This window comes from Oryctolagus cuniculus, chromosome 3 (assembly GCF_964237555.1).
Source record: "Oryctolagus cuniculus chromosome 3, mOryCun1.1, whole genome shotgun sequence".
Lineage (NCBI taxonomy): Eukaryota > Metazoa > Chordata > Mammalia > Lagomorpha > Leporidae > Oryctolagus > Oryctolagus cuniculus.
The window spans coordinates 81627915-81642089 of NC_091434.1; the positions used below are offsets into that span (position 1 = coordinate 81627915).

A 14175-nucleotide genomic window follows, 5' to 3' on the forward strand; every position below is an offset into this window, starting at 1 on the left:
GAATAAGGTCGAATTCTGGGTTACTCAGGGCTAGGAGTCCACTCTCACATCTGGATGTTTTGGCGACAGGAAAGATAGTACACAATTCAACGCATACCACTCATCTCCTGATTATCCAGCCTGAGGACGTCCCTGGCTTTTTAAAAAATTTTTAATTTTTTTAGATTTATTTATTTATTTGAAAGGCAGAAATACAGAGAGAAAAGGAAACGAGAGAGAGAGAGACATCTTCAGTCCACTGGTTCACTCCCCAGATGGCCACAATGGCCAGGTCTGGGCCAGGCTGAAGCCAGGAGTTTCTTCCAGGTCTCCCATGTGGGTGCAGGGGTCCAAGCACTTGTGCCATCTTCTGCTGCTTTTCTCAAGTGCATTAGCAGGGAGCTGGATTGGAAGAAGAGCAGCTGGGACATGAACCGGTGCCCATGTGGGAAGCCAGCGCTGCAGATAAAGGCTTAGCCTCCTGTGCCAGTGCTGGCTCCCTTCCCTGCTTTCATGGGCTGGGTCCACACTGCTATATTTGGTACCACTGGTTCCTCCTTGCTGTGTCCTCCCTCGGCTCTGCTACTCCTCTCTAGTTTTTTCTCATCTCGGATTACTTTGTGGATTTGTTTCATTTATCTACTCTTAGTTGTTCGTGTTTTCCTGCATTCCACTTTGGGCTCACAATTGCAATGGATTTCATCCATTCTCAAGATTCTACCTGTGACTTATATTTAGACAACACTTGACATTCAGCGCTCCAGCTGGTTTTGCCTTCGGGTTTCAGGCTGCTTGGCCTCATTCACTTTCAGTTCATCCTCAACTCAACTGTTTCCCCTTCCCATCTGATCCTGCTGTGCCCTCTTCTTGTCCTTATCAATGGAACCAGTGTCCACCCAGGCACCTGAGTGAGAAACCTGGGCTCCCCGCACCTTCTTCCCTTCACCTTTCATATCAAAGAATCATGCCAGGCCTTGCATTTTCCTTCTGATTCCATCTAGAATCTACTTTCTCCCTCCATTTCTCCTGCCGCTGCCTGGTTTAACCCATGTGGTCTCATGCCCAGGCCATCGCAGCAGCCTCCGGATGGCCTGCCCTACCTAGTCTTGCTTCTTTCTGATGTCCTCCTGGACTGGCCAGAGAGATTTGGATACAACATCTTCGTCTGTATCACTTTACAGCTAAAACTGCCCCCTCCCCTAGCCAAGATGGGTCAGTGAAGGCAGAGTGACTGCAGCTTTTGCCCACTTCAGGCCTTTGTCCTTCCGTTTCCTGCCCTCCTGCTGATCCTCTTCCAGTAGCAAACCCCGGTGCTGTGCCAGCACACCCTGTTGCATCATTTCTCTTTTTTTCCCCTCTTGTGGTTTCCAGTGCCTCTCATCCTTCGGGTTCCCTTTAACCAGGCTGCCTCTGACTCAGCAGCGATAGAGCACCCTGAAGACACCCATCCTCATTACAGCACTGAACAAACTAGAAGCTCCTGAAGGCAGAAACTATTTCTCATCTCTTTTATGTTTGTGCTGAGGACGGTGCTTGAGCCATACTGAGCCGCAGCGAATGTTTGTTGGTCTTGGGAAATTTTCACTGTACTACGACAACAACTTAAAAGCTAGCATATGGGATAGAAGAAATGAAATGCCTTTGGACTTGGAGCCAGGCACCAGCCTGTTGCCTGCCAGCGGGGAGGCAGTTTTGAGATTTAGAGCCCCCTCCCCTTGCTTTGAGGGAGAGGTACTGCAGTTGTTAAAATGGGGGAATGAGAAAAAGTCCCAGACACCTCCTCCATCTTTAGCTGCCGTGACACACGCACCGTGCTGATTCGTCAGCAAGGCATCCTCAGTCCTTAGGACTGTGTCAGCTCACAGCCCCACCTGCTCGCCTCTCTCCCAGCAGGTCCTAGGGGTATGGCTGGGGCCTCACCTTGTGTTGGATACAAGTCTGGAGAAGGAGCCTTTCACTGCGCCACTCCACCCCCTGCTGGCCAGAGTCTGAGGTTGGATGGGCCCTGTCCACAGGACTGACCTGAAATCCTCATGCAGCGGGGAGCAGGCCCCGAGCTCATCCCTGAACTCAGCAGAAACCGGTGTAGCGAGTGCTCACAGCAAAACGGAGAGGAGCGCAAGATGAGCCTCGGATGCTCTCTCCTAGCGTGACAGGGTACCTCCCCGCGTTTCATAGGCAAAAACAGAGAGCACTGGAGTAAACAGATTCAGGGAGGTGAACCTTGCAGGTGAACATGAAAGGCAGGTGGGGCCCAGCCTCTAGGACGTGAGCACAGAGGCCACATAGAATATTTATCCCGGGTTTTCACACTGGAGAGATAAGAAGGCGTTGAGGTATTTTGAAATCAGATTAATTGCAGCCCAAAGTCACTGAAGCGAGTTTCTGCAAGGCTGTGCGTGCGTTCCCCGTGTTCAGTTCTCAGGCTGCTGTGGCTCCAAGGTTCCATCTTTAACTGAATGACTGACGGTTACCATTAGGGATTCACTTTCATTTTCTGCACCCAGTTGAGTTTCCATTTCATAGAGAAACTAATTTGTCAGTATGCGCAGTACCACAGGCTACACTTGATCTTGTAATACTGAAACCCGACAACACGCTGTTTCTGTGGCTGTAGCTGAGGACGAGCGACCTACAGGCACAAGTGTGGGAGCATAAAATACGAGACCTAGAAGTACTCTACTGTCAGAAAGGGAGCCTACGCAGAGGGCTTCCTTTTTGGTTTGGTTTTGTTGTTGTTGTTTTAAGATAGTTTTGTTTTCCTACCAAGAAGACTTGAAAGAAAAAGAAATGGTTCAAACTTCTACTTAAGCTAGGGAGCAATGTCATAGGCGGTAGCCTCCTGTAAACCTACCCTCCAGGCCGCTGAGTGCAGCATCTGTGCCCAGCTGCTGTCTTGTTGGCTGCTTCTGTGCCATCCATCGGGACCACCAAGGCGTGGTCCCTTTCAAGAGCTGCTCAGCCACCTCCCGGTGACCCGTTTGCCTTCCCAGCTCTGTCTTGCATGAGACAAGTCCAGGAAGGGGAAACAGCCGGGGCACGTTTGTTCTGCTGTCGTGTCGGTCTGGGATGCGCTCTTCCAGTTCGCTGAATGAAGGGGGCTCCGGGGGTCACAGACTGAGGTTGGACAGTTTCCTTTCTTCTTCCAAAGGACGCCGTGGCCATGCCATGGAGCGCTTTTCTTTGAAGTGGGTTCACGGACTGTCGGCCTCTGTGCCACTGCAGGTGATAGGGGAGAGTTTCTTCCAAGTTGTGCCAAGTGACAAATGGGGCGTAAGAAACAGACGAGGTCTTCTCCCCGAGGACAGGGCCGCGGCCTGTGCGGTTTTTGCAGCTAAGCCATCCTCGTTGCTCTGGGTCACACGTCACCGAGCGCCACTTTGGCATGCCCCACGATCGTTCCTCTGTATAGTCCTGGTTCTCGTCTCAACCAGATTGCAGGTTCTGCGGAGGCAGGAGCTGTGTGTGATTTTCATTGTGCGCGAGGCCCAGGAAGCCAGTGCGGCACCCTTCAAGCAGAGCTCATCCCAGCAGTCGTGGCTAGAGGGAGGGCCTTTGGGGTACCTTTGTGCATGTAAGTGAGAATAGAGTGTCCTTAGGCATGTGTGTTGGAAACGTACAGCGTAGAACTCAGAAGGACACTGTTGCATGGAATTTGAGTTCTCCCCGAAACAAGTGCATTTAGACTTGCGCACCCGCAGAGAATCTGGAACAGGTTCCAGGTCTCTGGACTTATTTTTCCCTTTTCTTCTCCACGTGAGAATTGTCTCTGAGAACCTGTTTATTGGATGCTGCTCTCTCCTCGCATCCCACCTGAACAGCTACTCCATAATCCCAGTTTCTCTAGGGAGTGCACGTGATTACTGTCCACAGAACCAGATGAGCAACAGAAACACTGTCAGGCAAGGGCAAATTGAATGGGCCTCCACTCTGGGGTTTAAATAATGCAGGCTCGTTGCGAGGCAGACATAACATTTCACAAATACAGTCAGAGGATGGTTTATTTAATGATGCAAGATGTTTAGCTGGCATAAGCAGAATTACCCAGGATGGTTCCTGTCAGAGTGCTTGGATTCTTGCACGGCTGGCGATTTGCCTGTGACGCTGGAGCCAAGTGCAGGAAAGGAGCCTGCAATACACACAGGCCCCAGAAGACGCACTCCAAAAAATGAACCGACCTAAGGAGATCAGCTCTGTGTGTGTGTGTGTGGTCACCTCTCATGTGCCACCTATACCCTTTCCACACAGTGTGGCAGGTGGCACGGCTGGGTCCGCCCCATACCTGACCCTGGGAATGGTGCTTCGTGGAGACGTAGTTGTAGTTCTATAAAAAAAGCTAACAGACCACATTGTAAATTCTAATGTGATTTGTTTTCTGAAATGCTTTTTTTTTAACTTTTATTTAATGAATATAAATTTCCAAAGTACAGCTTATGCATTACAGTGGCTTCCCTCCCCCCCAATAACTTCCCTCTCACCCGCAACCCTCCCCTTTCCCGCTCCCTCTCCCCTTCCATTCACATCAAGATTCATTTTCAATTCTCTTTATATACAGAAGATCAGTTTAGCATATATTAAGTAAAGATTTCAACAGTTTGCACCCACATAGAAACACAAAGTGAAAATACTGTTTGAGTACTAGTTATAGCATTAAATCACAATGTACAGCACATTAAGGACAGAGATCCTACATGAGGAGTAAGTGCACAGTGACTCCTGTTGTTGACTTAACAAATTGACACTCTTGTTTATGGCGTCAGTAATCTCCCTAGGCTCTTGTCATGAGTTGCCAAGGCTATGGAAGCCTTTTGAGTTTGCCGACTCTGATATTTAGATCAAGGTCGTAGTCAAAGTGGAAGTTATCTCCTCCCTTCAGAGAAAGGTACCTCCTTCTTTGATGACCTGTTCTTTCTATTGGAATCTCACTTGCGGAGATCTTTCATTTAGGTGGTGTTTGTTTTTTTGTTTTTTGTTTTTGTTTTTTTCCAGAGTGTCTTGGCTTTCCATGCCTGAAATCCTCTCATGGGCTTTTCAGCCAGAGCCACATGCCTTAAGGGCTGATTCTGAGGCCAGAGTGCTGTTTAGGACATCCGCCATTCTATGAGTCTGCTGTGTATCTCACTTCCCATGTTGGATCGTTCTTTCCCTTTTTTATTCTATCGGTTAGTATTTTCAGACACTAGTCTTGTTTATGTGATCCCTTTGACTCTTAGTTAGTCCTATCGTTATGATCAGTTGTGAACAGAAATTGATCACTGGGACTAGTGAGATGGCATTGGTACATGCCACCTTGATGGGATTGAATTGGAATCCCCTGGTATGTTTCTAACTCTACCGTTTGGGGCAAGTCAGCTTGAGCATGTCCCAAATTGTACATCTCTTCCCTCTCTTATTCCCACTCTTATATTTAACAGCGATCATGTTCCAGTTAAGTTTCAACACTTAAGAATAACTGTGTATTAATTACAGAATTCAACCAATAGTATTAAGTAGAACAAACAAAAAAAAATACTAAGAGAGAGAACGTATTAAGTAACCGAGCACCAAAAAGGAAACCTGTTAAAGTGAAATGAACACTATGAGAAACGGTGATTTGATCAGCCCTCCCCTGACTCTTGATGAACAACTTAATACATTATCCCTCTTAGTATTTTTTTGTTTGAAATGCTTTAAAATCCTATGCTTTCGTGTCTGATGTTACCATATTTTAAAAGAAACTTTGTCTTATAGCAGATGCTTCTTTAAATGTATAATATCGTTTGTTGGAAAAAGAATTGCTTATAATTCTTTCCCCACCCAGTCCTTTGTGTTCCCCTGAAATAGGTGGGATATTGTTCTGTATCTGGACTGACCTTGGATTTGAGTGCTGGCTGGGTTATAGTAAGTCAGGTGGGCTTGGAACATCCCTAACCAGGGTTCAAGAACCTACGGCTTCTTTTTGAGACACCCTACATGTGTTCCATAGTGGTTTTCAATAACTCCCTCACATGCACTGGATAAACATGCCATCCTGGGAAGATAGTGGGCCGGCAGTGTCTACATAGTGAACGCTAGAACCAGGGATGGCAAGGTGCAGTTGTGTAGAACTGGTGACCACATCAGGAGAATTTGTCCAGGCGGGAACACTGTGACCACCATCACGACTCAGGGATTTGTCTAACAACGCTCTCCCAGGACCTGCCTAGACCAGCAGAACGTCTGGGAGACTCATACATGTGGGCTGTTGGCTGGCACTCTCCTAGAGCTGCACACGTCCTTGGCACTGCCTGCTAGACACCCTCACCTCACCCCCAGCCCCCCAGGACAAAGGCCAGCAGTGTGCTCGGGGCCAAAGGAGACTGTGCGGCCACCCATCCCTCTTTGGGCCTTTCCATGACGTTAGTGGAGTCTGAATGAGTCCCCGTGTGTCGAGAGCAGAAGAGTTTGAAAAGAAGTGTCCACTCGCTGGGAATAGGAGTGTCTATGCAATCCCCATTGCTGTGCCGGTGTCGTGTGCGTGTCGGCTGTTGGCAGACTGCAGCCAAGGACTTGAGCTGCTTTTACATCAGCTTTCTGTGCTCCTCTGACTTCTTTGATCGGGTGTGTGCCCAGCAGGCTCTGACGCACCCACTGCAGAGCTCTCCGACTGCAGTGACAGTGTCCCATGCCAGGAGGCAGCAAAGGGCGTGTTTACATGACAAATTACCACTCTAGTAAAGACCTGGAGGTTTTTCCATGGGGTTTTATTGCCCATTTTGGTGTGTTTGTCTTAGGCACTGTTACTCATACAGCCAGAAAATGTTGGCAGCTCTGCAACAAGAGGAGCACAGCCTTCCATGTCAGGAGTTCCACATGCATGGGTTCACCCAAATCAAAAATGCTCAAAAAACACTGTGTACATACTGCACATGTGGGCAGCTTCGTCTCTTGTCCTTACTTCATAAACAGCTTACATAGCATTTACGCTGTCTTCAGGATTCTAAGTAACCCAGAGATGACTTAAAGTGCACAGAGGGCTCCATGGGTTATCTGTACATACTGCACCATCTTCTAGAAGGTGCTGCAGCCTTCATGGATTTTATTATCTACATCCTAGAACTGAGCCCCCATGGATACACCACAGGGTGAGTGTAGGTGAGGACACAAGCGATGATCCTGGTGCCTTCAGGATGGTGCGGGCCTCCCTGTGCAGCTGCAGTCTCTGGTCGTATGATGGAATAGGTCCACATGTCACACTGTGGGATGTGGCCGTCAGGGGCCACGCTGAGCAGCAGCCCCGGCTCTGAGTGGACAGGGGGCAAGGGTCGTCTCGCAGAGCCAAGGCTCAGACTCATTCTCCACTGTGGAAGGGAAGGCTAGTTTTTAGAAAGGGACAAGGAACCACAGCTGGAGAGCTGCCAGAGTGTCAGGCCCATATGCTTTGGGGGCCACAACAGGTCCAGGTTTCATACCCTTGCACTCTCAGGTTCTGCCAGTAAGGAATGATAAATAGTGGAGAACAGTTTTGCCCAATCGTAAGGATCTTAGGTGCAAGATGTGAGTGTTGCTGTGAAAGTTTTCTAAAAGACATAAACTACATCCCTAAAAATAATTGGAACATTTCTTCACCATGTGAGAAGACAGCAGCCCTAGCTAGCTCATTATTAAATTTTACAGAATCCAATCCCGTGGAAAACATGCCAGTCCCTACAAATATTTGTGACTTCTGAGCCACAGCTCCTGCTCCTGCGAACTTCTAATAATTTGAAAGCAAGATGCGCAACTAATTCAAAAATTTTGAGCTCCCCAATTATAGTAATAGTTATACTAACTGATATTCATTGAGCACTTCATATGTGACTTGTAAATGAGGGAGGTACTATCCCCATTTCAAAGACTATGAAACCAAAAAGACATTGAATGATTGTCCTGGAGTCACCAGCTAGTAAATTTCAAACCCAGAGAGACTCATCTTGAGCCAGTGTTCTAACCACTACACAATACAACCACCAATATAGCAGTTGGTACTGGAGTTAAAAAGATAAATAAGATACAGATGTTCATACACTGATAGTTATAAAGAACCTGTACATGAACCCTTTGCAAATAAAACATGATATAAACAAAATAGTCCTGCAACAAGGTAGGGGATGGTCTACCACATACAGTAGAAGAAAAGAACCTATCATTGCTAATGTTTAGAGCAATTGTACCTACATAGACTTAGAAACGAGGTACATGGGGGCATTGAGTTTTTGTTTTCTGTTTATTATGACTTTAATATTGTTAAATCATTTTTTTGATGCATAGTCCTTCTTTGTTGGATTGAAAAGTGAGACGAGGCGGAGGAGAGTTCTATTAAGAATTAAAAACTCAACAGAAACGAAGCTGTTGCACAAATACACTGCACTCCTCGCTGTTTCCACAGACTGAAGGGGAGGTGGGTGCACTAGACAGGGACGGGAAAGGGAGACCAACACCTAACAAAATAGCCCAGGTAGAAGAGCATCCAGGGAGGGAAACTGTAGCCAAGCCTGGTGGTTGAGTGGGACAGCAGAGTTAAGTTACAGAGAGAGTGTATGCACAGAAAGTGAGTGTTTATTGGATCCTTGGGTTTTTTTTTTTTTTTTTTTTAAGAGCTCCAGATAGTTCCTTGCATGTTGTTAGTTGAGGAATTTTCAGAGTAGCCATGCTATCAGAACCACAGCTAATTCCAATTGCTGAGTGGCCTGGTTTTCAAAAAGTGATGGAAAAGTTTCTTTCGAGGGCAGTTTACATTTTATAGGGTGTTGATTGGCTTAAAATACTGCATACCTAGAAAACACGAGTTGGGGAGTAGCGATTTCTGCAGCCGTGACTGCCGTCAGCATCTACAGAACAGGTACGGAGCCCACGCGGGGGGAAAGGGTCTGTTCTGTGCCACGGGGCCTGGAGCCCTGGGTTATATCAGCCAGCAGGACCTGCAGGAGAGCAAATCACAAGCCGCCCTGCTTCCTCGAAGCGTGCATTCTAGAAGTGATTTTTTAGTCTGAATTCAAGGGTACTTCAAAAAGTGTGTGGAAATGCAACTTGAAGATGTTTTTGGTACCAAAAGTTGTTGAGATCCGCGAGTAGTTTTCACACTATACATGCCTTTGGTGAATTTTGAAGTTCAAAATACTTTTTACATCAGATGTCTTTGAATTCCATTTTTCATGAGCTTTCTGCAGCACCCTTGTGTCCAGGACAGACTTTTAAGCCCACATGAGCATAGCGCTGGAGCCTCAGAAGATAGGTAAGGAAAATGCTTGGTGTACAGCAAGTCATTATGGGCATCACCCATGTGACGCGCAGTGTCTTAGGGCTGTGAGTGTCGTCAGTACTGCACACCATCAGGCATTTGTAAAACATCTTTCTCTCGCAAAGCTCTATGGAGGGCACATTGGAGAATCCAGCAAGGCTGCTAGATGGTTGTCAGTGGTCTAAAACATTTTAGATCAGTGTTTACATGCGTGGTGTCGCCAAGGGCTTTGAACAAACGCTCCAGGTAACACTCCAGCTGTCGAGCTTTCGGAAGTCCAGGTTCCTGTTGGCCTGGTGAGGGTGATGAGGAGGAGAGTCTGCCACAAGAGCTCCTCCACAGGTGCAGCGTAACCTTTATAGATCCAGAAGGTCATGATCAGCTATGGGGAAGTTCAGCCTAGGTATTCTGCCCGTTAGGCAACACTGACAAGGGGGTAGTTCATACAATTTTTCTGTCACTTGAATGTGGGTATTTATCTTAAGTCACTCATCATTTGTCAAAATTCTTTGCAGCTGTTGTTGTTACACAATAAAGTAGAGTTGCTATCTTGGGAAGGGATCTCTGAAAACTGATTAGCTGTTACATATTTTTTAATTTATATGGCAATTCCTTTTCCATGTGTCAGGCCTCCAATATTTCCCTTCCGAAAAGCAACCCAAGAGGCCAGCTGCCGTGTCCCTCATGCAGAAGAGGCTGGCATCATACAGGTTCTTCCAAGTTCTCAACCTGCCACCTGTGTGTCAGCTCCAAAGGCAAAGGAGGAACCACCCCAGTTTGGCAGAAGGCACAGGAGCTGCTGCTCAAATGAGGGGATCTCGTTTCTCACACGCCCTTAAAAATGAGTGAGTGGGCCATGACACAGGACGTGGGGTTCTGTGTTCCGACCCAGCAGTCTTGTTGAAGTCACCTAACCTTTGCCCAGCAGCCTCCTAAAGGCCACATGAGTATCAGTTACAAGAAGGCAGGCCTTTCTGCCGCCGACAGAAATTTCTTCAGCCTCTACAGTTTGCTTCCCTAGAGCACACAGAAATAAGTCGTGAAGACCTCACAGGGCTACTCTGCTTCTGATACTGTCACCCAGGGCACCAGCAGCCACTGTAGAAGTGCAGCTGCTCCTGCGTCACAAGTATTTTGCTTCTGGGTAACATTTTTATTAGAAACCTCTAAATGCTATCAACAGTGTTCTGTCCCATAAGTGAGCACATGGCTGTCCTAAGACGTGGTTCACTCTCATCCTGCTTAAGCTAAATGCCCCGTGAAAGCAGGGACCCTGTTTTATCAACCACTGTACACCCTGCTTGTGTGATTGTGGCACATACAGGACACATACTCGATACAAATTTCACCTGCTAAATGGACCAAAGAAAAATTTTAATACAGGAAAGAAGCAGTTAGTATTTGATATTGCCACACATGGAATACTGGGACACTCCCATTTCCTTGAAACAAGGGACCTGCAGCTATCTGAAAAAAGTGTCATTTCTATCGGCTCTCATTGTTTAAAATGAGACAGTAGCTTTCCTAGGACAGGGGACACTGCCAGCATACAGACTGTTTTAACTACATACCATTTTTGCTTATGGAGGAAACAATCTTAATGACAGCATAAAATCATGGAGTAGTTAGAATTCATTTTTCAAAGATTTAACTACGTCTGTTCCAGTTGTTTCACTTTAAATGATACATTTGCAAACATGTCAGCACTCACTTGTTTACCTCATTGTCATGTATTTTCAGCAGGCTTTGTTGTCGCTTAGGATTTCTTTATCTTGAGTGGGCAGAGTGCAGATGAATGAAAAATGTGATAGGACTACGTTGAGCTTCGGCGCACATCAGGGAGGCACTGCCTACATCGATCCACACCTGGAGCAGTGAACTTCCAGAGCGGGGAGGGAACCAGTGCAACCAGTGGATGGGAAGAGCGCTCTGTAAATCTTTCAAATCAATCATTTTAAAAAAGGTTTTTATTTGAAAGATTTTGTTTTTTTTTTTTAAGTGTCATCAGGGATGCAAAAGATTTCATTCCATTTCATTTATTTGGTTTGCCTTCTGTGACTTTTGGTGAAAGCAGAAATTTTCAAAAGTCAACACCTGTTTTCTGAAAAGGCAAGTAGTGTAGTTTATGGTCTGGGCATTGGCCCCTAGTCCTTTTTTCATCACCAACACTTACCCTTAAAAAAAAAAAAAAAAAAAAAAACTTATTTGAACGAGAGCATTAGAGAGGTAAAAAGAGAGAGATCTTCCATCTGCTGGTTCACTCCAGCAGTTGGGGCTGGGCCAGGCCAAAGCCAGGAGCCAGGAACTTCTTCCTGATCTCCCACATGGGTGCAGGGGGCAAGCACCTGGGCCGTCTTCTGCTGCTTTCCTAGGACACAAGCTGGCACCCGTGTGGGATGCTGGTGTCCCAGGAGGTGGTTTTACCAACTGTGCCACTATGCCTTAAATTGAAGTTCCGTGTATAGGAAAGCCCAGCGTGTGCTGGGGGAGCTGGCGTGAGGCGACGCGCTCACCAGCACCCAACATTTTCGCTCTTAGCTCCTGGGACCCATAGTACAGTTTCCATTCAGAAGTGAGCTCACAACTAGCCCATCCCTCTGGGTTGGTTCATACTCGGGAGGAAAAAAAGGGGTTCCAGCTGCAGCCTAGCCAGCTCCCCAAGAAAGACTTACTGTATTTGTTCTGTTGGCAAAGAAGTGTTGAGAGACACTTTAACTTCTACCCTGTGATTAGTGGGTGGGTAGTAATGATATAAAAGAAGAGATGAATTAGGATAATAAGAGGCAGAGGAGACAAGAGTGAATTTTCCACAAATAATGTTTTTCTCTTCATGGTTATTTAACTTTGAAAGCAGTGATGATGGTTGTATGGTAAACAAAGGATGAAATGTGGGAACCAGACAGGAAGGTGTGAGCGCCTTTATTGCATTAACTGGAAGAGGACAGGAAAATGCACAGCCCTCGGGGACACACTGTGGTTTCCTCTACAGCAAAGCAAAGGAAAAGGAAAACTCCAGAGTGCCCCAGGGTGCTGTACTTCCCTCTTTTTCTTAATCCTAATGGACAGATCGCCTTTACGCTCTCCACATCTTTTGCTTTCCTGTGTTCGTTTCTTGGATTCTCTGCGGCTCATTTTCTGAGAGGGAGATGTCGTAAAGCAACACCCAGTGGGATGATGAAAGGCATAGAACGAAACGGTTCATCAGGGTGGCCAGGTGTTTCCAGCTTTTCCCCAGCAGATGAGATCTGCTTGCATCCAGGTGTTGATTCAGCCACGGTGTAGTAAGAACCTACAGAGGGCCAGCCTCTTGCGCAAGGCGAAACACACCGGGTCACTGGCCCCCTCAGGCTCACTTCTAGAGGGGGAAAGAGACGCGAAACCCACCGGGTCACTGGCCTCCTCAGGCTCACTTCTAGAGGGGGAAAGAGACGGAAACCAGTAATCACACTCACCTGTCTTTCTGAATTTGGGGAATAAAGACGTGGTGTCAGACCTACCAAGGGGCCTGTCTGTAGCAGAGGCCCAGAGCTTTCTGCCCTGGGGAGGGAGGCAGCGTACTGCTATCTGCACGTGGTGGTGCTGGTGACTGTGAGAGGTGGAACTGGAGTGGGCCCAGAGTAAAGGGAAGTGTCTGCACAGAAAAAAGCACAGAGCGAATTGAAGGATTCTTTTGCTTCCTCAGAGTAGTTCTTTAAATGATTTCATTAAACTCTGGTCTGGAAATAACAGCCAGTGTGCTATTCTGTGCTGTGTTTTTCACTAGTGGGTAAGTTTATAAGGATCTGAGTTAACTTCTGCCTTAAAGTGTTCTATCAATTCCCACATAGCCCTAACACTGCTCCTATTAAAAAAAGAAATCCAATTACATTTTGTCATCCACACACACATAGAATTGTGGTTTCATATTGGTTTTCCCTGTTTGCTCAGCTCCTACAGAGCCGTTATTGTGTAAGTTTGCGGATGGAGGACAGAAGAAAAGACAGAACCCAAACAAATACATCCCTAATGGAAGAGCATGGCATAGAGAAGGAGAGGTGAGACTTGTAAGTCCTTTCTTGAAACTTTAGTGTGGGTGTGTAGTCCGGGAAGTCACATGCACGGTTGCACCAAAGGCATCTTGATTTGGCTGCTGCACTACTGAAAACAGTAGGCGCCTAAGTGAAACCTGCCTGCTGGTATGTTAAAATCCAGTGATGTCACGGTGCAGGCACTTGGCATAGTGGTTAGGATCCAGCTTGGGACGTCCCAATCCCATACTGAATGCCCTCGTTCAAGTGCCAGCCGCACTCCCAATTCTACCTTGCTGCAAATGCACACCTTGAGCAGCAGCCTGTGATGGCTTAAGTAGCTGGAACAGCTCCTGCCACCCAAGTGGAAGATCCAGGACCAGCCCTGGCCATCGCAGCCATTCAGGGGGTGAACCAGTGGATAGCGGTACTCTGACTCTCCCTGCTCCGTCTCTGCCTTTCAGATAAAGTCTTAAAAATATTTAAGATTTTAAGTGATACAAGATGAAACTCCTCCCAGTGTGTAGATTGCCAGCAGAGTGTTGCTGTTCCAGATGGGTGGGTAGAACCAGCTAGGTACAAAAGTAAAGGAGCATTCTGAATTGCCCTAAGAAATTCACAAGTGTTTTGGGTTTTTATGTCATGATTTAGACATTAAAATCCTTTAAATGGCTTGATGTTTATAATATCCAGAAATTATCCAAAATACCATCATTAAAATTAATAGTTTGTCATTGACCCTTTTGTTGCCTCAGTCTATTGACTGAGTTTTCTTCTTAAAAAATTCTTTATAAAATGTTGGGCTTCTACTTCCCCATGTTTATTTTCAGTGAATGGTTATTTTTTTTAAAAAACCAACTTAGTGGCCCAAGAATGGGGAAAATGTTTGAGAATCTGTACTGCCCAATGATAGCGTCCCACTAGCCAATTACATACAGCTTTCCGAGCACT

At 46.6% G+C, this 14175-nt stretch overlaps 1 protein-coding gene across 21 annotated transcripts in view; it reads left to right on the top strand.

The window, feature by feature from the left end:
- The window catches only part of RBMS1 (RNA binding motif single stranded interacting protein 1), a 241187-nt gene that overhangs the window by 213634 nt on the left and 13378 nt on the right, over positions 1 to 14175 (top strand). For 13 of the 21 annotated variants that reach the window (XM_051849539.2, XM_051849537.2, XM_051849535.2 and 10 more), the window contains one exon: positions 13145 to 13260. In XM_051849539.2, the coding sequence (XP_051705499.1) occupies positions 13145 to 13260 (116 nt within the window). The remainder of the gene's footprint in view (positions 1 to 13144; positions 13261 to 14175) is intronic. The other 8 variants (XM_070070768.1, XM_070070766.1, XM_070070773.1 and 5 more) reach the window with 1 other exon arrangement.